General features: G+C 36.4%; 1 protein-coding gene across 2 annotated transcripts in view; it reads right to left on the bottom strand.

The window, feature by feature from the left end:
* SRBD1 (S1 RNA binding domain 1) overlaps nucleotides 1-27,060 on the bottom strand; it is a 124,171-nt gene that overhangs the window by 80,433 nt on the left and 16,678 nt on the right. For both annotated transcript variants that reach the window (XM_084202457.1, XM_084202458.1), the window contains exons 12-16: nucleotides 22,856-22,959; nucleotides 17,905-18,012; nucleotides 11,634-11,791; nucleotides 10,401-10,491; nucleotides 9,250-9,357 (exon numbers count right to left, since the gene is read on the bottom strand). In XM_084202457.1, coding sequence (XP_084058583.1) covers nucleotides 9,250-9,357; nucleotides 10,401-10,491; nucleotides 11,634-11,791; nucleotides 17,905-18,012; nucleotides 22,856-22,959 — 569 coding nt within the window. The remainder of the gene's footprint in view (nucleotides 1-9,249; nucleotides 9,358-10,400; nucleotides 10,492-11,633; nucleotides 11,792-17,904; nucleotides 18,013-22,855; nucleotides 22,960-27,060) is intronic.

The following is a 27,060-nucleotide window of genomic DNA, read 5'->3' as shown; positions in this document are numbered from 1 at the left end:
TGGTTTTCAACCTGTGGTTCACAGGCTACTTCCAAGGTGTTTAAAATAGGACATCAAAGAACACAGCCCACTGCAAGTAGGCTTACAGTCTCTGGAGTGATTGTTTTTACACTGCCATCAGTAATTTCAATGATCTGCAAATCAAAAATACATCAAAGAATGATCATTATTCAGCTCAGTCACTTTCTCTCAATGTGTTCTATCAGGTAACATCCAAATCTGACTACATCCCATTTCCACTACGACAAACTAAGGTTGACCACACATGTTACTTCAAAGAAAAAAAAAGCCACCAGAAACTACAGAACCATGCATGCTCATTTGGAAGCTCTTAAAAAGCTGCAGCAGCAGCAGCCTACCTGAAAGCCTAAGCTTTTCTGTTTGTTTGGTATCAATATCAATACCAAGTTTGGAACAATTAAGTCTTGGATTATTAAAGCTTCACTAATTTTCTTCACGTGGGACCTCACATTAACGGATCAAATTCTAACCTTCCATGCCTTCTGAAGAATAGACAGCATTTTCAAACACACTCTGGAAATACGAAACAAGGGTATTTTGCTTACTCCAGCTTAAAAAGGAATTAATAAACAAAGTATTGGGGAAAACCTCCTATATGCAGCTGTTAGAGGAGTCTTCTCCAATGCTTAGTCTGAGAAGCAATATTAGGTCACATTTTTCAGCTCAAGTCCAAACCTCAATTTTAAGCTTGGACTGAACACCACCCATTCATGCTCACAAATGATCAGGGAACTTTCTCTTGACACAACCTGCTGCACTGAACAGGCAAGGAACACAGCTCAAATAAGGACACAGCTGCACAAAGTTCCCACAGACTGTACTTTAACATGTCTGTCTAGAGGAAGCACCTTCAAGGTGCCATGCCCCTTATTCGCTGACTGCACTCATTCTTTCTACACCACTTCCTCAAGCTTCCTGCATTCCTTGAGCCATCCCTTGACCCTGGCAACCACCCAGATATCTCTTAAGAAAAGGCTCCTTGGCTTCTCCTGCTAAGAAGTACAAGATGGCACACAGCGCTGAGACCTGCGCACAGCCTTTCATGGTGACTTTAAAGTTCCATGCTTTGGTACCTCTACTGATACTGCAAATGGTAAGAGTGTGTCAACAACAATGAAGAGTGGTTTGGTAACTCTTGAGAGAAAAAAGGATGTTGAATCAAATAAATACAGCAATTATGGGAGAAGTGGGCACTTTATATTATCATCATCTTGTGTTATATTTGTTCTGCTAAATAAGAGCTTTCTTTCTATGATATTAAACTGGTAAGAACCTTGCAGTGTTGACCAAAGAGCACAGAAAAACTTGAGAAGTTGTAAGTACATTAAACAATAATCTGAATCACTTCAGTCTGAAATAAAAAGCTTAATTTTGTCCTATTATGTAACTTGTGTCCTCAGAAATATCAAACACAGAAATTAACTTTTTCTTTCACAGAATAAGCTGAGTTGATAGGAACCTGAAAGGATCATCAAGTCTTACTGCCAGCTCTGCACAGCACCATCCCCAAGAGTCACACCATGTACTTGAGAGTATTGTCGCAACACATCTTGAACTGTCAGGCTTGGTGCTGTGAGCACTTCCCTGGGGAGTTGTTCCAGTGCCCAAACACCCTCTGGGTGAAGAACCTTCTCCTAATATCCAACCTATTATCCAAATATCCTAATCTCCTAATATCCAAACCTCCAACTCAGCTTTGGGCCACTTCCTCAAGTCCTGTAACTGGTCATAAGAGTGAAGACATCAGCGCCTGCCCCTCCTCTTCCCCTCATGAGGAAGTTGTAACTGCAGTGAGGTCTCCCCTCAGTCTCTTCCAGGCTGAACAGACCAAGTGACCTCAGGTGTTCTCATATGGCTTTCCCTCAAGGCCCTTCACCATCCTTGTTGCTCTCCTTTGTTTGACTGGAGCAATCCAGTAAACTTCAGATGCAGTTGTCTTCCTTAAATTGATTAAAACCTTTTTTATTTCAGGGCTCTGGAAATAGCCTAGAACAAGAGAATTTAGGCCAGAGGAATTTCTTAACACAGAAAGCCCTTAAGAAAGGAGATGGCATTGTAACCACTGACCACCACAAAATGTGAAGTGATAATAGTTCTGAAGACTTCATTGGTAGAAGTCAAACACACCCAAAAGATAAAATCCCCGACTCACAGTATAGTTTTACTAGTCCTAAATTAAGTACTAATTTTATTTAAATTAAGACTAAATCTGATTTTGTCTTAACTGAGTTTTAGGAAAACTCCTAGTTTTGTTCTACGGATATACTTCATGCAATACACACATGCCAAAACTGCCCCCAGGGACCTGACAGGCACACCCCATGCAGAAATGGTAGCTCTTGGTCACTGCACCTTCTTTTTCTGGTGTTTTTGAATCATCTTTTACCTTTCAACAACTTCTTGTTTTGTGTTTGGAAATATTTTTGGAGGGTTTTCCCTTTTCACCTGACTTTCGTTGTGCTGCAATACCAGATGAAGTCAAGCTGATTATCCTAAAAAAAAGTTGTTTCATTAATCTGAAAATAACAAAGATCTGTAAGAAAACAGCCTGTGTTCAAATTACTGCTCAGTGGGGCACATAAAATTGAAAACAGAGAATTCATTTTGAAATCCTAAATATAAATGGTTTCTCTGTGAGAAAACAAAGGAGAGAAAGAATTGATCATGTTCAATTTTTCAATTATCTGATTTGAAAAAGTATATTTGAGATCTGTACATTTCTAACTGAAGAGAATGCTGCCCTTAGCCATGTTGTCATACATTTAATAGCTTTTCATCATAAAATCGTCCCTTTCTGCTATTTATTTAGTACCCTTAAAGGCTTGAAGAGATTTACATATTGAGAATACATAACTTTTATAAACTCTTAGAAAGAGAAAACACAGAAGGGAAGTTGCACAAAACTTTCCTTTCTCCCCGCAGACTGTTTTACCACAGATTCCCTTGGATGCAAGTCAAACGACATGTCCCAGAGTTCTGGAAAAATTGACTTTTTCCTTAAGATTTAGATCTCTTTCACTAGTAACATTTGCTTCCTGACCCCCTGCTTTCACATTGCTGGAATCTAGACACCATATGCAACTTACTCTTTTTCTCAACTTCAAGGAATTAATAATCTCTAACTACACTGAAATACTTCCAATTAGTGCTTGTTCTCATCCTGAAAACCATGAATTATTTCTCTGAAATATCAAAGACAGCTCCATAATTAAGTGTACCATTTATACAGTTTGCTTCATAAAGTTTCAAATTCATGCTATGCAAGCCAGAAGTTACCTTCTCCTGTTTCACCTGCCCCATCACAACTTCACTGCTTACCCATTTCCTTCCCTCCCCTTAGAAAAACACAGCTAGAGATGGTACAGGTGGCTACAGTCAGGGCAGAGGTGAATCCTTGCTTCAAAGGAAAGACCACCTCTAAATTTCCCATTTTGAATATAGTATGGGTCCAGCTCAACATAGATAGCCAGAAACAAGCACTGGATCCTATTTTAAATGCAGTCACTTGTTCCAGTCCATGTTGTACTGAACAATAGATAAATTACTACCCAAGTTATGAACAACCAAGAGTCGTAGGAGGAAGTAATCTCTATGCAGAAGACATGACTGTCTCCTCTAAATATAAGAGCATGCAAAATGATTGTTCAGTTGAAGTATGCATGATCATTCAGTTGTGGTAAATAATAACAACAGAACATAACTTATAAATAAGGGAGAAAAGACAGCTTGGCCAGAAATCACTACATAATTTAGAATGTTTTCATTGAAAATGTGTGTGTCTTCTTCACACACATTTTAAACCTCTTTGTTCCTCAAAGTAGTCCTTCACTGTTTAGGACTTCTCATCACTCCACTAGAGCTTGAAAGAGATGAAAGCAGAACAAAGGTTCTTCAGTGCACATTTCAGATGAGTGCATTGTTTCCACTGAATATGTATTCCTTTAGCCAAAACTTTCCAAACTACTTTCCACCTTCTGGATCAGACAACTAATGACCTAAGGTGTGTAGGTGTGTGTACATAAATGTGTCATCAAGAGACTTATATAGCTTAACAGACAAAAATAACAGCTTAAAGGAAACACAATCAAAAAGAAATAGGAATAAAGTTTCCCATATCCCTACCCCCTTCATACTCTCAACAGACTTGAAACAACTGCATTAATGCAGCAAGCAATAGCTTGTAAAAGGATGCAAACCAGCTGAAACATTTGACAGACAGTGTTAAATACCAGAGGATTCATATCAACCACTTTATTTGAAAAGGTGCTTTGAAGTTGGCTATCTTTCATGTACCTCTTTCATGGCACATTAATAAGGAAAACTGAGATGGGGTAAATTAAGTCCCAAGGTCATATCTAGAGTTACAGCGCTGTGGGTACCTGATGAAATACGGATTAATGCTGCATGAGCACTGAATAAATAAAACCACTTCTGTTAACCACTCAAACAAGTTTTACAAGTAGTTCTGAACTTTATTCGGCAACTAGACTTCAGACATCTTAATCCCCCCACACTGCTTTGAAACCTAATTATCATAATGTGAACCCGAATGTTAGGTCCCTTTCAAACTGCGAGTGCTATGAAGCAGAAAAGTAATGGGAATTAAGCTAGTGTAACATTAGAAATGTAGAGGCATGGAACTTGAAAGTGGCATTTGTTAAAGCTGAGAGAGCATAATGCAGATATTCAACAACATAAAACACACATTTAAATTGAAAAGGATATTTAAAGCATGTGCAGACACCTATAAAATACAAGCGGACCTAAAATCCTGTAGAACAAACATTTGTAAATTAATTTCTTGCCACCAAGGTCCAACTTCAAAAGGTATTACAGCCCTATTCTACCTTAGCAGAACATTTCTTGGTATTCTAAAACAGATAATTTAAACATTAAAGAAAACCCAATGAGAACTTTACAAGACATTACAGACTTTCCCCTATTCGTCACAGTAAAGAAGTGTTTGAACTTAAACAGCAGTAAATTATTAAATACATTGCTTATAAAGTCTTGAGGATAAGAAAAGATTTTGCTGTAAGTGGCAGAAAAGGATTTTGCATCAAGTTTAAAACCAAGTAGAAGGAAATTAAACACCAACCCATTTAAACAACAACAAAAAATACACTTGCCTGGCTGCATTCTATGCTGCATGTTGAAAACAATTAACAATTCCTGACACTTATCAAACTTCCTTTTAAATACAAGCTGAAATACTTTGAGTGTGCATTAATGCAGCAAGCACATAAGAGACAGATCAGTAAGAATGCTTGTATTGTGACAACAAAACCATTGAGGCTGAAAGAGAAATTATGATTTGATTTTGCCAAATAGAAAGATTGAACTGTTTATTTTGTCCTGCTTTAGCATAGTTCACCTGTCATTCAGATAGCTTTCATTTCCAAGATGCCTTAAACTGACAGCAATCAAAGAAAAACAGATTCCTGAAATATTTTTTCAAGATTTTAATTTAATCCAAAAAGGCCAATGAAATCCTGAAAGTTCATCATCTGCCATGTTAATGCTGAACACAATGTTGTTTCATTTACATTTCTGGTCCTGTTAAAACAAATACACTTGTCTAAACTAGAACATCTGTTTTGGTTTTAATACAATGTATCTTTGGCAAGAACTCACAATAGAACTAACATAAATAATCAAAAATATTTATTGAACCTTGTAACAAAAACTGATTTGTAACAAAAAACCCAAAGACTAGATATGACTGTCCCTGGCTCTAGTCCAATCCTAATCTAAGTCAATAAACACAGCTCTAAAAGGGAAACTACATTAAAAAAAAAAAAAAAAAAAGGAAAAGAAAGTCCTGTAGTTATTTAGGTTGGATGTAGCTATCTGAAAGCATGTTAGTTACAAAAATAGTGAAAAATATTTGCTTTAAATCAAAAACTGTCAAGCTGAGTCCAGACAGGTTTTAAAGCCACATGAAAAATCATGCCATATGCCTCATATCCCACTACTGTCTTCACTGATTTGTCTTCTCTTTGGGAAACTTCAGTAAAACTCTATGCAGTTTACATTTGCCATTGCTAAGTATTTTTTATTTTAATCATTTGCTTTTCATATATTATCTTTAGCCTTCATTATTTGTGCGTGCACCAACTGCACACACCTTTCTGAAATTACACCTGTATTATTGTCTCACTTCCTTGGAAATGCATGCTTCCAAGCTCTACATGATGAACTGGACAGAAAAGTATGAACAGATTTTAATTTTTTTATAATCATCCCTGATCCTATTCTCCACTGCTAAAATTTCCCAAGGAAGTTGAAGTCTGTAGTACCTCCCCATCATTCACCTTTCTGAACAACAGCTTATAGCGAGTGTCCAACCTCATCTGCCAAGCCCCTTTATATCTGGACTCCGTTAAGGAAGAAGTTTCAACACAGATACAAATAGTAATTCTCTAAAACTTGCATACAGCAAAGAGCTCAGCTCTGTTTTTCTGGTCAAGGATTTCCACCTTGATGCAGCTCAGTGCATCCCTGTGACAAGCTGAAACCTTGGGAAATGATATCATGTTAGATGCAACTGACTCATTCTGTTACAGTTCAAGTACTGGATGGGGTTTTTTTGTTCTAGGGGGTTTAGGTAGTTTTGTTTTGTTTGGGGTTCTTTGTCGCTTTGTTTTCCCCACAGTTTAAGAAACTATATTGATTAGGAAATCCATTCTTTATTTATAACTGCAACCTGCTGAAGCAGGCCTTAAGAATTAACTGCTCCAACAATGGCTGAAATTATTTCTTACAGATTTTAAGTGAAAAACAATTAATAAACATCACTTCATCCAAAAGCATACACAGGTTTCCACAGAACTGATGAGAGATTGTATTCAGCCTACGTATAAATGAAGTCCTCATACTTTTAAAAGAAGCCTATCATGAGAAAACAACCTAATCTAGGAAAGACTTTGAACATGGAAGCAGAAAAGTTGTTTGTGATCTGAAAGCACGTACTCTAGAGGACTTTACTTTTTAAAAAGAGGAGGATCAGCAGAGCATATTCTTGCAAGTCACCTTCCACAGTTCCCTTCAAAAGGTATAGCAGTTATCCTGATGTACACCTACCGTCCCCTATTGCTCAAACAGTAACACTGTATTAATTGCTCCTCACTTAGCAAGTATCACATTTTTAACTCGGACTGAAATTCCAGGCGTTTCACTGTATTATCACAAGTGGGGGTTGGATGGCTGAACTCATCCTTCCTTTCTGTTACTAAGAAATACCAAGGAGATTATTGCTTTCTGGAGCTAGAAAGGAAAAAGTAGCTGCCTTGGAGGGTTTAGCAGCATGGCTTGGAAACCCCAACACTGGATAAAGTAATGAGATGTACATGACACTAGTTTATCAGAAAGGGATACATGGGAACTCTGATCCTTACAAAAAAACTCAGTACAGACTGACAAAATGTGAAGAGAGACAAGCACTGCAAATACAGTCTGTCTGTAAACTCACATACATAAATTCACACACAGACAGCAGTATAAAAAGTTCAAGAGGCCCACATATCACCTATAGCATGAACTACAAAAAAAAATCACGTGGCTTTAACATCAAGTACCTCATGGCTCTGCACACAAATTTTGAAGTATGGACTAGCTCTGCCGTATGAACCCAACATAAGAAAACCTCTAACAACATAAATGTATACATTTAAAAAATATTTCTGATTATGTTAATTTTCAGGATATTACATGTGAAGTTAAACAACTGCAGTTATAGATTTTTGCTACAAATACCAGTTCTGGAGAAAGTGAAAGGTTAAAAAATTCTTGGTCACTACCAGAGAAAGCAACAAACTTGTTAACCTGACTTCTGCCATACAGCATTTATACTAATTCCCATTACACACAAGCTTTTATTGGTTCTAAGAACTTGGTAACTTAAGTACTACTTCGAAAATTTTGTCATCTTGAATTATAAACAGGGAGAAAATATTAAATCAGAAAAGGTAAACAGTGAAAAAAACAACAATCACAATATTATATAATTTTTTTTTTTCTGGGTAAAGTAGTATATGATCAATAAATAAACAAAACCACTATTTCAGATGGAACACTTATTGCTATAATAATGGATTTTAAGCTATATTAAGTGAACAATAGTGAAATTAAGTATTTACCAAAACCCACACAGTATGAAGTGTTTTGCACTCTCTACAGTCATAAAACATGCACTGTTTTTGCACTCAGCAATTAGGATGCCTAATTTTTCAGAAGCTTGAATAACCTCCTCCCTTTGCAAACAATCACCATTAGAAAACCTTTAGTACATCTCTTGGAATAAAAGAGTGATTTAAGAATGGAATCTTGCACAAATTTACTTGGGAATCGTAGAAATGAAGAACAACTGCAATCACACCATAAGACAGTAGAAATAATACATTTGTTAAACATATCTGTAAGGCCACTTCCTACTTTATGAAAAAAAGGCACTTTTAAATGTATAGAACAGTTTGAACAGCAAAAGGCCATAACCTTCTTTAAAAATATGGAAAACTTATTTCAGCATACTAAGACAGTGAAAACTAAATACTGCTGTTAAATGTTGGCACAAAATATAATCCAAGGTAAATCACAAAACATGCTTTAGAAAAAAACATTATATAAAGGTGGGAATTAAAAAAAAGAGAGGAGTACTGCATGGTAGAAAGGAAGGTAATAAAATAGAGTTTCCTTCCAAACCAACAGAAGAATACTTTAGTTCAAATTCAACAAACTAATGGACAAAATTTGAAGTCTGAAAAGGATAAATATGTTCACTACTCTCCACTTGGTATTAACACAGTATTTATTTCCAGATCATTTAATTCCCATAGGATTACCAAGCATTCCATACTGCAATCAGACAACAGAAGCTTTATCACGGGCAGTTAAACCTCATTTATCAAGAAATAAATACAAAACGCCAAATGGGTCCTTAGCTGTTAGTGTTGCTATTCTTGCATACTTTGTTACAGTGATAATAGCAAGAGAGTGAACCTCAGGAAGAAAAAATAAAATGCTTCAGTGAGTCTCTCTTACTGACTCAGGATAACTACTGTCATGCTTCAAAGAGCTACAGCTAGTTTTCTTTGGCTAGAACCTTGGGTCAAGCTTGACTCAAATACAGACAAGGCAGAAAAAAAAATACTTCAACAATTACATCTAAAATTACCTGTTAGGTTAAAATATGCTGAACAAATGAATAATACCCCAGCAAAGGGATCTTACCAGTAAACAACATCCAGCGGTGCAAAATATTTCTTCATAATTAAGTCAGCAAAGTAAGCTTCTGTTTCTCTGCAGGCCGTGCCATTGCCAATCACAACAGTGCTGCAGCTTTGTGTGGGTTAAAAAAAACCAAACAATTACTCTCAAATATTCTTTTATACCTTTTCATTCGTAGTATTCAATCCACCACTGTGATCAATATATCTATCTTTAGATAATACAAGGCCCAGATGTAATGAGAAAACATTCCTAAAAGCATCATGTTGTGTTTAACAGGTTTTCAATATGACAATTCATGAGATGAGTAAAAAATTTTCACTTATTTGTAATGGGATTGTACAGTGGTAATATAAGGAGAAAATCCAAAAATGATACTTCATATTAATAAATGGAATGTTATTTATAGTCCTCAAACACTTTCACCTCATATTTCCCTCATCTGGTATGAGTCATGAAAAAGAGCAGAAGCCAAAGCAATCAGCACCTTAATTCCTTAATGGGACTATCATTGTTTCCAACAGCTTGTGAGGTCATTCCCTCTGCCCTCACCACAGCCAGCCAGCCACCAAATCACCTTGTTTAAAGCCAATCTAATGCTTATACACAAACTGGACTGTATGCTGTGGTAATTCAGCAGCTGACTCAGTAGACCAGATGTCTGTCCACAGACACAGTTGGACACAAACTTTTAATCATGCTGCCCCTGTTTGTAATTCCATCTGAGAGCTACCTTTGCAGGACTTCCTTTGCATGACAAAACTCTACCAAAACCTAATGCGACTTTTGGAACAGAGAAAGACTGATGAGTGATTTGGGAGTTGCAGGGGCTAGGAAGAGGAAGGCTAAAGTTATTTCTTAGCTTAATGCTAATTTCTATTCCCAAAAATAAATGGATTAACAGTTTTATGGGGATACATTCATAGCACGCAGCCTTACTCATAACCATGGCTTGATCTGATGTGCTTCTAACATATATGTACTGCAAAAGCAGGAACACAAAAGAAAAAGCAAGCTCTGAACTAGACTAAAGAAAACAAGCCTCCAGTTAAACAGTAGAATTCTTAATGCAATCAAAATCAAGTATTTCTATAATCAAGGTTTTCATTTTGTTTGGTAAGAAAGAGCAACAAATGAAAGTTTCTTTAGCATACTTGTACTGGAGAAGAAGCCTCTTTATCTTCTCAGCTTCACGAAATCCTTGACCAGAATGCAAGTAAACTACATCAGTATGGAGTATCTGACCTAGAATGAAAGGCAAAGCCAATTGATTAAATCCACAAAGGTCCAAAGGCTACATCCTGCAGAAGTTAATTCAATGGTTCACAAAGAAAGCTTCTTAATCGGCCATCTTTCCCTTTGATCTCTATACCCATTTAGAAGAAATGTATGGTTGGCATAGGACAAGAATGCTTTGGTAAAAGAAAAACAAGTTAATACATTTTGTAGTTCCCTGAAGACATATTCACATATCAAGTAATGAACACCTAAAACTATCAGCAAATATAATGCATTATATCACAGAGAAAAAGAGCAATTTACTATAAAATACTTATTGTTCTAGTGTAGTACAATTTAGAAATCCAGTAAAGAGTGATGAAAATTAGAAAGTCTAAGGACTTGCAGTATATAAGTCCTAGAACTCCAATGCTAGCTCTTATCATCCCATCTATCACATTTGGAAAGAACTGCATTAACCACTACTGATAACTAATGGTGCAATGAAAGCTCAATCAATACCTGACCTTTATTGCCTTCTAAACAACACACCTTTCTTTACATTCTTCTGGGGTGGATATAGTCTCAAGCATAAAGCAACAACAAAATAAAAGGAAAACAAATCATTTTTGCATAAGCCTAAAGAGGTGTGTATCCCCTGAATAGACTAGGATGAAGTGGAAATGCTCTGTTCTATAAGTAAGCTAAGAAGTTTTGCAAAAAAAATGTTTCTGACCTCTTACATTAAACACACACACTGCTAAACAAAAAGGGCTGAAAAAGTGTCCAGATGTCCAAGACACTAACCATGAAAAAAAATATTATAGAAAGTACTTAAATTCAAATTCTTTGTTAAACAATAAAAATGCCAGGTGTTCTCTTTGCTGACTACTGAGGGGCACAATCATTTCAACCTGTATTCAGGAAGGCAGAAGGCATTTTAAGTTCTATTTAAGAGAGCAGTAATAATGCCAAAGAAGTCACTGGAATCCAGGTGCCAGAAACTTAAGCTAGCTGAAGAAAGGAATTTATACAACAGGATGCGTGGAAAGCACTAAAAGCTTTAACCAAAAAAAAGAATTTGATAAAAAAGTAGGTTTTGAAACTATCTTTACTCTAAATGAATATATTTTTATCAGTCCTTCCAAAAGTTTGGAATTGAAACTTACTGGTTGGTGAAATAATTGCCAACTTGCAGCCATGTTTGTAGCCAGGATCTACTCCCATCAAAACACGGCCCCTCACAGGGCTGGTCAGAAGCAGCTGACGGAGATTTCTCCCAAACATCATCACAGACTCTTTCTCTGCATCAGATGTCAACTTGGATCTTAGAAAGATAGAAATAAAAGAATAAAAAAAATACAAAATATTTTTCTTTCAATTTACTTTCAAATACACTTATTAGTTGTTCCAAAGTTGTAAGGCTTTTTCCAATCATGTTGTCATCATCTTTAATTAATGTTACAATTCAAATCAAGTTGTTGACACCTTTTTCAAAAGGATCAGCTATATATCATCTCATTCTTGTTCTAAGAAAGCCAGTCAATATAAAAAGTACAAGAGAAACACTTGTAAGAACATACACCCACCAACCACCATTCAAACATCAACTCAATTTTGAGCAAAGAACAGCTTCCTTTCAAAGCTGATTTACTAATTGTAAAGAAAAGTCGATTTGAAGGAGGCACAGATCAAATTCATCATAATTTCACAATTCTAGAGAAAAACCACAATCCAGCAAAAAATGTATGGTGGTTTATACCAAGAGGTACCAGAGAGAAACTGGAAGGGTCCCTCCAATTAATGGCTAACACACCATGACTCCTGAGGCATTTAATTTTGTCTTTGGATGGCTTTATTTAACAGACATCAAAGAAGTGTGAAGACTTGAGCTTTTTCTAGGAGGGTATTCTGAACCCTCAGAACAAACTGCAAAGCTGCTGGGGCCACAGTGTTCCCTTTCTTTCCCAAGTTATGTTCTTGAACAGAAAGAAGTGAGGTAGTGCAGTAAGGATTGACTTAGATGACTCGAAGCACAAACACTGCAGAGTGTCACAAGAAACAAACTACTCTTGTTGAGAGAAGATGTAAAGATTCACAATGTCTTACTTGTTACATGTGGCCAGCAAGACAATGACTGACAAGGACAAGTATTTTCATCATGGTATGGCACTTTTTTAAAAAAACCAAAAAAACTGAAAGAGTAATAGATACAAAAATATTCATCACTTCTCTGATGTCTTTTTCTTTTGCTGGTACTCATTATCACTTGTCTATGCATTTCATTGTCAGTAACTCCAATAATTGGGAAGTCAAAAGCAATCCAGTAAAGCCTTCATTTAAAGGTAGCCAGTGCCCTTATTCTCCTTTTCTTTTTACCCATCACTGAAAAAAACCTGCTATCTTGGTTTAATTCTACAGAATGGAAAAAAAACTGCATTACAGTTAACTAACCCTATCACAATGGAAAATTGCTCAAGTTGTTTAGGTCAATCAATGCATGGCACAAGTACACTACAAATAGTTCAAAGAGAACCCTCATAAGGGCTATTTGACAAGATGGAGTATGAAGGTGCTCTGAGCAGTTTTTGGTTGTGGAAGAACTCAAAAGCCTGACTTGAATTTGCCCAGGATCCAACCAGTCAACCAGCTCAGCCCTGTCTCATCCCACACCGGTACAGAAAGAACTAATAAATCCTCATCATCTCTCATTTGTAAAGTAGTCCAGAAAGATGTCTAGATCCTCTTTCACACACAACTGGTGGAGCATTTCCTAGGGAAGTGTGCAACAGCAAAAGGCTCCCTTTTTTCCATGTGTTCTTTGTTTCTGTATCAGGTAGATGAGATTATCACAGACACAATTCAAAGAGAGATGGTGAAGGGCATACATGCATTACAAGACTCCTTAGCAGTTCAAATGCGGCCTCCGCAAAGAGCAGACACTCTATATCACCACCAAATGCGTGAATGGCTGCTGCAGTTCAGCTAAATTGTCCCTCTACTGCAGTACTCTGCCCCCAAGTCTGTATCCAAGCAGTTGCCTAAGCAGCTGACAGAGCAGCACTAGCATCTGTCCCATAATCTTGTCCTAGCCTACAACTGCTTCCAGAGTATTTCCTGGGCTTGACATGACTTGTCTTTACTAGCTCATAATAGAGCTCTTGCTCAATTATCCAACCTCCTCCTGAAGACAGATAAAATTCTTTCATCCACAGAGTCTGTTGGCAGTGAGTTTTGCAGGTCCATAACGAACTGTGTAAACAGCTGCCACCTTTTGGTTGGAAACTGATTGGTTTTATTATGCTCCCCTAAGCCTTATACTGGAGGGGAGTAAAAATTTATCCCTAGAAACCTTGTTTCACTCTTCACACATTGATTATGTCTAAGTCCTCCATTTTCCAAGCTGAAGTCATAGTGTAGCCACTTTTTTTCTTTCCAGAGAAATTATTTCATTCCTCATTCCCCTTCACTGGGCCTTTTCAAGTTCCAGTGAATTGTTTTCCTACTTCCTACCCCCCTCCCCATGTGAGTGGACCAAAATGGACAACAATATTCCAAACACAAGCCAAATAAGTCAATGATTCTTTGTCTTTATACCTTAACTAAATAATCTCATCTTCTGAGCACTTGACATTCATGTGGAGCTGCCTTACACCATGGTGCCAAAGCCCCTCTCCAGCAGCAGGATAGCTCAGAGCTAATAGTTTTACTTATGAAAAGATAACTACTACCCTTTGAAAGTATAATTTTATACTCATTTTCCACTGCCTTTCAGTTGCCACTCTGTTTCTTGACCATTCAGTCTTACAGCATCCTTCTCCCATTTTCCCCTTCTCTAATTTAAAAAAAAAAAAAATCGAAAAAAAAATTTAAAAACCTAAACCACAGAACAAGCTGCTTCTAGGGTGAGTCCAGAGACAGAAGAATTAGATGCCACTTATGAGAGACCAGAGAAAAAAAAAGCAAACATCTCAGCCTCACAGAAGTATGGATCTTCTAAATACACACAACAGAAAATCAACTAGTCACCCATGCATGTAAATGAAGGTTAAAAGTGGTTTGTAAACAAGGGAATGGAATGCCCCGACCCAAAGGTTTTGTACAAAGACAGGCCAAGTTCCATCTTTCCACCTATTCCAAGGTCACAGGGTCCCAGCTGCCACAAGGCCAAGTCCTCCCACACTACAAATTCCTGTCAATCCAAGGGAGACTTGTGAAGGAATTAAAATTGCCCCTAAACACATGCTATTAGTTATGTCAGCCGTATGGAAATCATGTTTAAAATTGGCATGGATATACAGCAACTTTTACAGCAACAGGAAATGTTACTGAAATTGCCAGGTGTGTAGGGGGAATGTCCTCTCTATTATGTAATATCCTGTGTTTTTAAATTTCAAATATAGACATCTCTTTTTTCTCTGTCTCTTACTCAACACTTGTATCAATTACATGATCTACTGTCTGAAGCAGTGGCCCTTAATTTCAAGCCTGGTATAATAATTTGATCCTTTGGAAAAAAACCCATCAAGCTACCCAAAACAATATAATACCTTTCTCTTTTTCAGTGTGTTACTGGCTTCATCCAAATGGCAAGATGTCCAGCTTCATGCTTTTCCAATTTACAACAGTTCTCATTAATATGGCAGAGATAAAAGGCAGAGAGCAGCCCTCCTCTCCAAACACAAATAAAATGGCTATTTTGGAAAAAAAAAGCCCCAAACAGATACACCTCAAAACTCTTCAGTTCCTACTTTATGAAAAAAAAAATCAATAAAGTCAGGACTCCAAGCCCCTCCCTTGAAGTCTACAAAGCATTCAGACTGTGTATCACTAACAGGTGTATCGTAATAAAAGGAAATAACCTAAAAATGATCTATTAATTTCCATATTCAATGTTATAAGATTCAGTTTTTAAACTGAGATTTGAAATTCCACACTCCCAATCACATTTCTGTGGAAAAATATCTGCAAACTAGCTTCAGGTGTGAAACAAGATATACAGAGAAATGTTTGTGTCCCTGAAGACAGAGGAGAGAAAGTGCTCTCTGCAAGAAAGCATGGAAAATTATGAAAGGATTATCCATTAAGAAATATGCCCATGCCACATCACTTGCATGAAAGCCTGACAATCATTCCATGCAGTACTGCAACAAGATAAAATGTATTCGAAAGAGCCAAAAGCAACAATGGACATTATTATACCAGATACAAGAAATGATATCTAACGGAATGGAAGAAAGGAAATTAAACAATAAATAAGGTAATCGTCTTGCTGGCAAGTTTCATGCTTCTTCTGATCACTAGAAGCACCAGCAATTTCAAGACATTCTTGGAAACTTTCTGTTCCAACATTTAATGATAATAAAAAGAAAAAAGAACAGCAGGAGGTGGGTTGGAAATATTAATGCTAAAAGGAGGTACTGAATACTTTAGCAGCCCTTTGCAAGAGTCGGAAAAAACAGCTCCTGGTGTGTCCGGAAAGAAAATAGGAGGAGGATAAGGGTTAAGTGGTCAGGGACCAGAATACTGTCAGGTGCTTTGAGTTCCTCTCTATAGGAGAAGGATCAGATTTTCCTATACAAACTCCACCAATCATGCAACAACATCATAAAGAGTAAAACCTAAGCAGACATCCCCTCAGGAACCGGCAGCAAACTTCATATACTTCTCATTGATTACTTGTGAGCTACAGCTAATAAGCAGTAGGGAAGGAAGCTTTTTTTTTCCCCCTTTTGATTAGTAGAACAGAAAGCCTTCAGCAACCTCCTGCTCCAGCAGTCCTCAAAGTGTTACACACAACACAGGCCACAACAGTCCTGTGGTACAGACCACTGAATAAAAACACAGTAAGAGCCTTGAAGCACCCCACATGTCAAGTTGCTTAGTTCTCTTAAAACCAAACCCCACTAAAAAGTAGGTATTTTTCTTTATATTTAAAGAGTTTGATTGTAGAGATGGCTAGGAATGACAACTACTTTCACTCCCATGTGACAGAGGCCAACAACTGAACTGTCCATCATGACATGTTCCCCATTTTGACCCCAATAGACACAGAGCCTCCCCTAGAGTAGCTACATGTATTGTGGTCACAAAATAAGTGAACTCAGTATTTTTAGAAATCTGTGAAATCTACGTAAAAAAATACTAGGCTCACTTATCAAAAGAAGTGAAGCAATCTTGCTTGCAAAGCAATAAGCAAACACAACATACTGTAGTGAAAAAGCTCAAAAGCCACTGAAAATACATGTTATTAAAATCTTGAGCTGATGGTTCTTTTGAGAGAGGTCGAACACAGATCATTCTTGCAATGATGTTCATGAAAAAGTGTCAAGAAAACAGCTCCAATTCAAACACAAAAGCACATCCAGGAAAGTACAGAGGAAACATTTCACAATGTGGTTGCTGATTTTAGGTACTAGATAGTATATTGTTTTGATACAAGCAATTTCAACATCTCTGGTCCAAGAAACAGGGTCTCGGATTCATTTTGAACTACCTCAAAAAAAGCATTAACATTTACATCACGTCTCAGATAACCTTGCCAGAACAAAGCATGCAATGTTTTGAGGAACTTCTCTGGTATTGCAGAATCACACTATAAGTACTGTCAGCCTTTAGAAGATAACACTCTTAATGGACATATTCAGTCATTTCCACTATATGGTAAACTCTTATACTACACCACAATATATTTAATTCATGCTAATTTGATACTAAGTCTTCAATTTCCTTTAAATTTGGAATAATATTACAGATCTTAACAAGGGATCATGATATCCAACGACATCATTACTACAGTATCACCAGTAATAAGTTCACCAACTTCTCTAGAGACATCACAATACTCACAAAATGTTATCAGACTAACACTACAACCAATTCATTTGCTCCAAAATGCAGCTGGCAAACACGAGGGGTGCTTCCGACCTTAACAATACTTTGCTGATTCTATTAGACAGGTAAAAGAGAGTGAGTCAGAATAGAGTCACTGACAGTACTATTGCTATGACACGAAAAGATGTTTGAAAAATTCAGTGACATCACAGTTTATGCTATTATAAGAATAAAGATAAAACTATCATGATAATATAGTTCTAAATCGTACTTTATTAGATAAATGTACAAGTATCTAAGCATGTAAACATGTAAAATATTACTACATTTTACATTTAATGTTACTACATTACTACATGTAAAATGTCTTCACAGGAAAATCATTTCTCTGCTGTAGCCGAAACTGGTTCTATAGATTTAATTTCTGATAGTCAGAAATTAAATCTATAGAACCAAGACTACATAGTTCATTTCTTCTGTAAGCACAGAGGATTAGAAACATGCTGATATTTTCAAATAGAGAAGTAATAGTCTAACAAAACATCGGGGAGGGAACTGCTAAAAAAAACCCAGTAATATGAAAATACAGATTTATTCCAGGCTTACCTGAATTCCCTACAGAGTAGAGGATATATAAGGCGTTTATATGCATCCTCTACAGAATTCCGTAGTAGCCTCATAAATTCTGGTTTTAAAAATTGTTTTGGTCTCCATCTGCAAAAGATTAGAAGAAAAATAAAAAATATTTTAAGAACACATGCAAACAACTACATAAAAAAGGAATTTTCCTGAAAGGCTTCTACATTGTTATATCCTATAAACTGCAGAATTACTACAATAATTAGGCAACTAAATCATGAGTAAAATATGAAAGGAATGAGAAGTTGCTCATAGTTCTAATACCACACAAGGAACAGGCTTATCTTTTCTTAGGTATTAGAACACAATTATGGTTTATGTTTTAAAGAAAACATAAAAAACATTATCTACTTTGAGAAGTCAAAGCTTATTATAACTGAACAAAGAACTTGGTTCCATATACCTTTAGGGTTGCATTGTTTCTATTCCTCAATACATCAGAAAAAAATGACTAAACATCCTCTGTGATTGTCACTGCAAAACAACTGAAAAAAGCCAACTATGGACACATGGAGATTAAGGAGCTACACTAATGCCAACAAATAAAACCCAATTTAAATTTCATTTGGAATGCATTGAGTATCTCTATTCAACTTCTAAATGAATTCCTACTAATCTTGCAGCAGTTCTTAAACCACAGAAGCCAAAAAACTTAAATGTTTTTCTGTTTTACCAGCTACTAATATATTTGAAGTGTAAATAATAATATAGGAAAAGGGAAAATTAAATAAACAATAGCAAACAAAAACAGGTCTGTTTTCCAACTTCTTCTAAGCCAAACTCTCTGAAGCCTTGAACTCTTTTCTAGGTAGACTGCATGGTAACTACATAACTATAATAACAAATACTTCAAATTTTGCTGTAAAATACACCTCACTCTTAAAGCTTCCTAGATATTTAATCAGTTGATCTTTTTGTTGAGGGCAAAGTTCCACGAAGGAGCGTGTGAGGGATGTGGGTTGGTGTGTGTGTGCGAGTCCTTGAACAAGCAGAACTGACTCATTGAGATTGTCCACCCGGTGAGAAGAGATTGAGGTGAAGGAGAAGCACCCAGATATATTATACTCAAATAAAAACAAATACTATTGACATTTTTTATTAAAGTCCACCTGATTTTTATTACTTTTAAAAAATATTGATAACACTCCGATTTTTCTTCACTTATTGTATTATTTAACATGCCTGGGTCCCAAACTGTAATGGGAGATACCCATACATATTTTACAAAAAACACACAAGTTTTCAAAGTTTTTCTTTGGATGGCTTGGTTTTTTTAAATAAAGCATGCTAGAATTATGGTCAACGTGTCCAGCTGCAGCAAAACCAGACCTGAATTTTACGTTTGATCTCGTTTGCAGCCACTCATAAACACTGAGAATTCAAAATTGCTCCTACCCAGACAGCTTTTCAGTTGTCTAAGGGGATCTGCAACTTCCTGAAACAGCTTTTCTATGTGTCTGTGCATATAATAGCTGACAAATGTGTGATGGAGTCAACCCTGCATTAAGCAGAGAGACACAGGAGCAGAATTAAGCTCACCATTCAGTTTTACAACGTTCAGGGCTGCAATTCAGTGCTTAGCCACATGACCGCATCACTATGCCAATAGTTTTTGCAAATACCTCTATCATACTTATTTGTAACTAGAGACTACTCTATACCTATATAAAACTGAGAAAGGCTTTAAATCCTCTTACTGCCATCACATTCTATAAACATGAAGGTTTTACAGGTGCAAGTATGACTAACATCCTCAGCAAAAATAAGAATGACTTCGGAAACCTGGCAGCTGTTTCCCCCTCTCATCCATCCATTAAAGCCAGTTAAACTTTTCCTCTGTAAATAGGTTATCACAACAGATATTTTTATTACCTGCTTATAGATAAGTAAAAATTTAGGCAACATTCTGCTAGAAGTTGCTACAAATGAGAAAACATTCAAACAGCAAGTTCAATCATAGCAAATACTGTAGTTTAATAATTTCAATACTTCTTGAAAGAAGAGAAAAATCCACTTTGCTGCAAAAAGCAAAATCATGTGTGTAAATTTTTAAAGATCATCACAGCCTAGTCAAGCCTCCCTCTAAGAATGGATTTTTCTTGATTATTTAATCAAGATCTAGCTTTTGAAGCCAAATTTTAAAAAAGCTCCATACAAATAGTATCATCTAACTCTGATCATCAGCTCTCCACATCCTAGTGCTCCCAACAGAGACCACAACAAACATAAATGGCTTGGACTACTCAGACACCAGAGGGTAGAACTACACAAACAGAATTAACAGAGCCCACATTAAGAACCACTAGTTCTGTAAGTACTGATTAATATCTGTTCCAGGAAGAGCCCAGCTAGGCTTTTAGACCTGAAGGACAAACAGCAGAGCTCTGTGTTCCTCCAAAACATTAAATAAAAATGTACCAAGTTAGTAACCACAGACAAAGCAAGCCTTTAAGGCCTCTACCATGGACTTTACACAGGATCTGAGATATTTAACTGGAAACTCAAAAAACATCATCAAACATCAAATTTAATTTTCAAGGCTGCAATTCCACTTGGGAACAAACTCTCACCCCATCTCACTTAGAAACAACTCCATGTTGTATCTATACTCAAAGCCAGCTAAGCAGCCCCTCTCTGGCTCTCTCATTGATCATTTTTCTGTGTTCAATTTCACAGCAAAGTCTCTGGGACCAGTAGAATTCTAGTCTTAATGGAAGTAGTTCACTGTCAAACCACAGAGATGCCATTTTTTTGTGAAAAAACACAATCCACTGGGCCAGGCATAAGGATATTCCTGAATTTTCTACACAAACCCAAATTGCAAGGAAACAGATGCTTATACAGGCTAATAAACATTCTGAACTTGCAAAAAATGTACAATATTCTTAGACAGCATCTACACAGAGCTCAATGCAATAAGGAACTCTAGTCTTCCAAACTCGCTTTCTACTGCAGAAGCACTTAATGCTAAAATACTTGTCTCAGAAGAATACAAACAGTACAGAATATTTGCTACTAATCCACTAGGCAGTAGGTGATACTGTTTTCTGGCTAAAATACTGGCCAAATTCCGCAGCAAGCTGGCATTTCTGGTTCTGCAACTGATTGTGTGGGTGATTTCTAGCAAATTTCTAATATCTTTGCAAAGTTTTGAAACCATTGACTCAAAAAAAAGTTATTAACCTTCTGCTCTACCCAGCAAATCAATGTAATGAAAAATAATGCAAATTCCACACCTGGACAACCATTTCAAAGCTTGCAGGGCAGATTTACTATTTGTCAGTTTGATAAAACAGTTGTCAATCTAAGGAGGAAGATCAGGATCTGTCCTTGATGTTAATGCACAAAGATTAAAACCATTCCTTCAGAAGTTTTATAATAGTGGAAAAGTGTCCTTAAATAGTAAAAAGCCATAAGCACATATAGCCTTATGAGTGCAAAATATTAATAAGTATTCACTTCCAAGGTCAATATTCTTCTTATCCCAAGATGACTCACAAAAGGGTAACCAACCAAAAATATCTCAATTTACATCTCACTTTTATTTGTGTAGCAGTGACAAGCTGTTCCATTATCTGTGGTCCACAGTGCTTCCAAATTCTGTCATAGATGCAGTAAAAGGAAGACCGACAGCTATGTTCTGCTTACAGAATATACAGCTTGAAGGGAGGACAGAAATTCTGTTACAGGTACTAAAAGTAGAAAAAAAACAGGTGTGTTTGTGACTCCTGATACTTTCCTCAAAACAAAAAAGGTTGATCTAAGAGAAACAGTATCTGGCCAAAAAATACTTTCATACTTTCAGAGCCCTATTCTTCCCTTTCAGAGGGAAACAGCCCTATTAAATTTCTACAGTGAAAAGGAACATTTTTACCACATCCTTTTCTTGGACTTCTTGTGAAAAAGAAATACATGCTAAAGCAGTATCGCTGTATTCAGTTTTATATTTTAAAAGGTGCAATTCTTTCTATTTTTCTTCCCTCCTTTTGGTTATTCATTTCTAGAATGCAAAGGAAGGAGTTTCTAAGATACCACCAGAACAATGCCCAATATTTTAAACTACTGAGAAAGAGAAATCATTTTTTATATGTGCAAGGAGGACGCACTGTTTGGATCATAATATTCTCCAGTAGAGGACATCAAGGTACAATTTCCAAGAAAAAAACTGTCTTACAGATATTGCACAAAACACATATAGTTAACCTAAACTTTTGCAAAAGACCTTGAAAATTATGCCACACTAAACATCTCACTACAGGCTTAAAAATCCCAGACAACTTGTATGAACAAATCAGTAAGAAAGAAAAGAATCTGGTTTTTACAGTCCAGTTTTCCAACTTAAAAAGAGATCAAAATGCAAGAGATGGTTCACACGATATGTGAGAGCTATGCACTGAAAGCAGTTACATTTGTTTGTCTGTTAAATCCATTAAATTCTTTTTAAACATGTAATTCCTTACATTTGTGAAACTTGAAGTTATGTACTTCACAGACCTAAAATCTTACATAGCCCTATTTAATCATTGCAATTGGGCATATGAAGGTATTTTCTGAAGTTTGGAATATACTCTATCGGATTCTACGAAGTCCTTTCAGTAAAGGTTACTGGATGTGATGGATATTACAATTTGAAAATATATTCACATTTCACCAGCCTTTGCATATGTTTAAAAAAAATTCAACTGCTTGAAGAACCGTGCCAGAACTTGCAAATATAGCCCAAGGCATGATCTTTTCAGCATAATGCTACAGCAGTTAGAAACACAGAGTAAGAATTATCCACTTGCTAATTTCATCTAATCTAATAAATATTTGTTTAATTTCTTCTCTTAATGTAACAAGACATATGAGATACACTTCAGTATGCAGCTGTCTATAGAAAAAAGAGATTTCTGTAGGAATACATATCCATGCAGACCTTTCATTGACACACCACCAACAGAATTCATTCTTCACCCCGTCAGGAATGTTGACCTTCACTGTCAGGATCTTCAGATTTTCCCCTCGGTTAATGGCCAGAATCTGAGTGCAAACATAAATGGCAGAGACAGATGACACACAAAATATCCAAAAGATAAACTTATCAACATTTGTGTACGCACTTGCTTGACATTCTGTAGCAAATCGGGATGGTGGTACAGTAAATCAGTTCACAAAGTACTAGCATGTACAGATAACATCCACAATTTAAACACAGATTAAATCATGCCATGGCATAACAAGTAGTACATTTTTCCTGGAGTCTGCAATCTTAGGATCCAGTTTAATCTTAAACACACTTATAATGCAAGACAGAAGGAATTTTGGTAGTGGAATAATCTTATTTAATAACCCAAATTAAAACTAAAGAAATAAATCAAAGTGTGATTCCAATCAGAACTAGACCTCAGAAACAGAAAAAGTTATTTCTATGCTTCAGATGCCATTTTTCTTCCCATTATTAATACAAATTTTAAATTAGTTATGAATCACAGCTTGCGACACAAAGGTGCTCAGATTAATTTGAAAGATGAATTTAGTTATTCCTGCCTAATTTACAAATAGCAGAAAAGGATGCAAACACTCACTCTCTTCACAGTAACTCCTACCTCAAACCATATGCATGTACTTCTGACAGAGTCTTGTGTACTTAACTCCACAGTGATGATCTAAAGCTAAATTTGGTTGCATAAATGCTACCTGTACACAGAGTTCAATTTTAAATGGAAGACTATGACTCTACATTGAAAACCAAAATCACAACACAAGTGGTGGATCCTGGAGGATTCTGGTGGATAACTCCTAGTCTAATCTCCCTATGGAGACACTGAATATTCACCTTAATACTACAAAAACTCACTGACCAGCAGATTTTAGAAACAGAATAATACTCAGAAGCAAATAAAATGCGTATATTTAGATTTCATTTTTCCTTCCAAAGTATTTTAGAGTAGAAAAATACCAAAAAAAAAGAAACCCACTCGAAGCTGACATTCCTGTATGACTATACATGTTGCTGTATGTAGCAGGCCCTGAGCACTGTCACAACAGAGCATTCTGTGTCAATCATGAACTTTAATTCAATCACTAGCTAACTCAGACATGTCACATATGTTAAATACAATGGTTTAAAATGACTCCAGGACATAGTACCAATTTATATTCCTCAGCCTTACTGCTCTTGTGACATACCAGGCCTGACATATCATTGAACAACAAAGCTAATAATAAAGATTGCATGTGAAATATTATAGCATCTGGTACCTTGACTGCCAAAGCAAATGTTTTCACGTAGAAATTAGAAAGACACATTTTAACAAATCAAATGCTTTCACGTTTATTCTGACTTTACTTTTTAAAAAGAGAGAAAGCTAAACGTCAAGTTAAAATGAAATCAAAGTGATGCTCACAACAGAGAATATATGTGATAGAATTATAATGTCATCATTCAGCATGTTGTCAGCAGACTCAATATTTGCATCACATTTTTTTTCCTGGCACTATATCTGCAGAATGTGTCAGTCACCTGAACTTAAACCAGCTGTTAATGCAGTCACTAATAGTACTTATATTTTTTACTCTCAAACAACCTGCCTATCCTGTTGGTTCAGAGAAGAATAATCAGAATATTCAGAGAAGAATAATAATCCAATAAATGCTCAGTTAAGAATGGAATTACTCAATTTCTCCCTCTAATATAAGAAAGCTCTTTTTGTATAGTTTGGTTTCTTAAGTAACAGGTTAAAATCTGGCTATTCATAAAGCAGTCTTCACTTCTGGAAAAAGACAGTTTTTATATGAGATTGGAACAGATCCAGGGCCAGGGTTGTTAGAAACAACATACATTTTTCAGAGAAAGCAAGAACAACAATATGATCCAGTCACAAGATTCATCAAACCTTATTCTGTTTATCCTAAAAACACAACATGCTTCATTTTGCACAATTCTCTTATATGTTGCATATTGACTTAAACTCACAGAATAAGTTCTGTATACTTTGCCAAGGACTTCAAATTCCAATTCCTTTTTAAGTATGAGATTGAAAGTAGAGCATTTGCCTCAAATGTTACACTTAATTCATGAATTCTTTTCCTCACACTATTTCAGTCATGTCCAAATACAGGAAAGCAACCCCAAGGCATACACAAACACTAAACTGTTTACAATTAGTCAAAAACTCAAACTCTTTAAAGATTTTTTTCCTTAGTTATGACAGTGTTGGTATTGCTTTTCAGCCATGTCCTAGGAGAGCCCAGTCAGGTTCTCCTTGCTGCCAAAGAAAGAAGCTGTGACTGAACCTCCCGCTAGCAAAAGGTTCCAGCTGGAAACACCCACAGGGTATCTGACCATGTCAAAATCTGGAGTCAGCTTTTAAAGCTGACTAAACCAAGGATTTCTCTTGTTACAGTTTTAGTATTTTAACTTTTTCAAACAACCTGACTCCACACCAGTCCTGATTACTTCAGGACTCAAACAAGACAAAATGACATGTCTCAGAAGAGAAAACAAGCAAGTCATCCAGAACTACAGCAGAACCAAGCTGCAGCACAGCTTACTGCACAGCACTTAAAATCACTGCAACACATGCTGCAAGGCACACTCACTCACAGCTGCCAGGGCTTTGGTCACAAAAGCACAGCCTGCTTTCCTACAGGTAACATGCCAGGCTACTGTGCACCCCCATACTCACATCTAAGTCAGAGCAGAGTTGGGGCTACACTCAGGTCTTTAGGATCACTTGCACTCCCATACTCAGGAGATGACAAGTTTCAGTGTGGTATTTTATGGAATCTTGTGTTTGCAACTCCAAAAAGAGGTGATTTAAGGTTGACTTCTGCCTCTGCCTCAAGGCATTCAGTACACTTGTCTGCAAGCAGCCAGGATAGCAGTAGAGAAGGTTTTCAAAGCAGGAAGTTTTACAACTGTTCTTCAAACACACCTATTCATCCTAAAGTTCTTGGGGATTAGTAAATTACATAACTCACTCTGGGACTCAGGCTCTCCTATATCTTTTTCAGGTATAAGCTTCCTTCAATAATCTTGAGACAAACCAGAGAATTCCTTCTCTTGAAGACATCTTGAACTCTATTCTTAAAGAATATATTTTTACCAGTTTTTAATATCACAAAAGAACTATCTCTTCATAGTGTCAGGTGAAGGAAAAAATAAAGACATGTATTGAAAACGATGGTCATAACCCAAGAAAATAAGGACATTAAAAAATGACAATTTGCATCAGTAGGTCAGGTAACAAAGAAAATGATGAGAAAGACTTTCAAAAGTACAATACCAGGGTTTAAGCTTAATGAAGAAATGGCAGATAAAGGAAAAAAAATATTTCTCCTTATTTCATTATCAAAATACAAAAGGGAGAAAGACAGAAACTGAAAAAAGAAAGAACCCAAGAACCAAGTTACAGTATATTTACAATACAGCAGAGTTTACTTGTCAGAAACTGTCATAAAATGCATTTTTTGCTCAACCAGTACAGAGAGCCCTGTCACACCTTGAGCGTTGAAACCTCACTGAACCAACAAGGAACTCAGACTTCTTCAATTCACAGTACAGAAATATTAAATGTATTAGAATAGCTGATAGCAGAAACATACAGATAAAAGGAAGCACGTAAGTGTACAAAACCATCCTGTGATTACAGGACTGCCAGTGGCAAAATCAGTGCTTATTCTTTCTCTGAAGATCCAGAATTGGTAAAGAAAGAGATATTCAGATTAGCAGCAGGCACAGGAAAGAATAAACCAAAGCAGATTGAGCTAAACATAACATCAAACAGACAAACTAAGGGCACATCCTGGATAAAAAACAGTGTAGCCACATAATCAAAGTGCTGACCAGGTTTGGGAAACACAGGTTTTAGCCCTCACTGTAGTTAAGCAAGAGTTTTCCTTATTTTTTTTAAAAAAAGGATGTCTTGAAGAAGAACTAAATCATACCATCATCCCAGGAAACACTTATGCAACATGTATTGAGTGAACACCATGGTATTCACCACTGGGAGAGCAGGTAAAACCAAACACTCTTTCCCAGCTCAAGTATTCCTTCAAGAAAAAAAGGACACACAAGAATCCATATATCATAACATGATGAATCCACCAATCTTTGTCAATGTCACCACAGTAGCAAAT

Source organism: Fringilla coelebs (genome assembly GCF_963513975.1).
Source record: "Fringilla coelebs genome assembly, chromosome: 3".
Lineage (NCBI taxonomy): Eukaryota > Metazoa > Chordata > Aves > Passeriformes > Fringillidae > Fringilla > Fringilla coelebs.
This window is presented reverse-complemented; position numbering and strand designations above follow the sequence as displayed.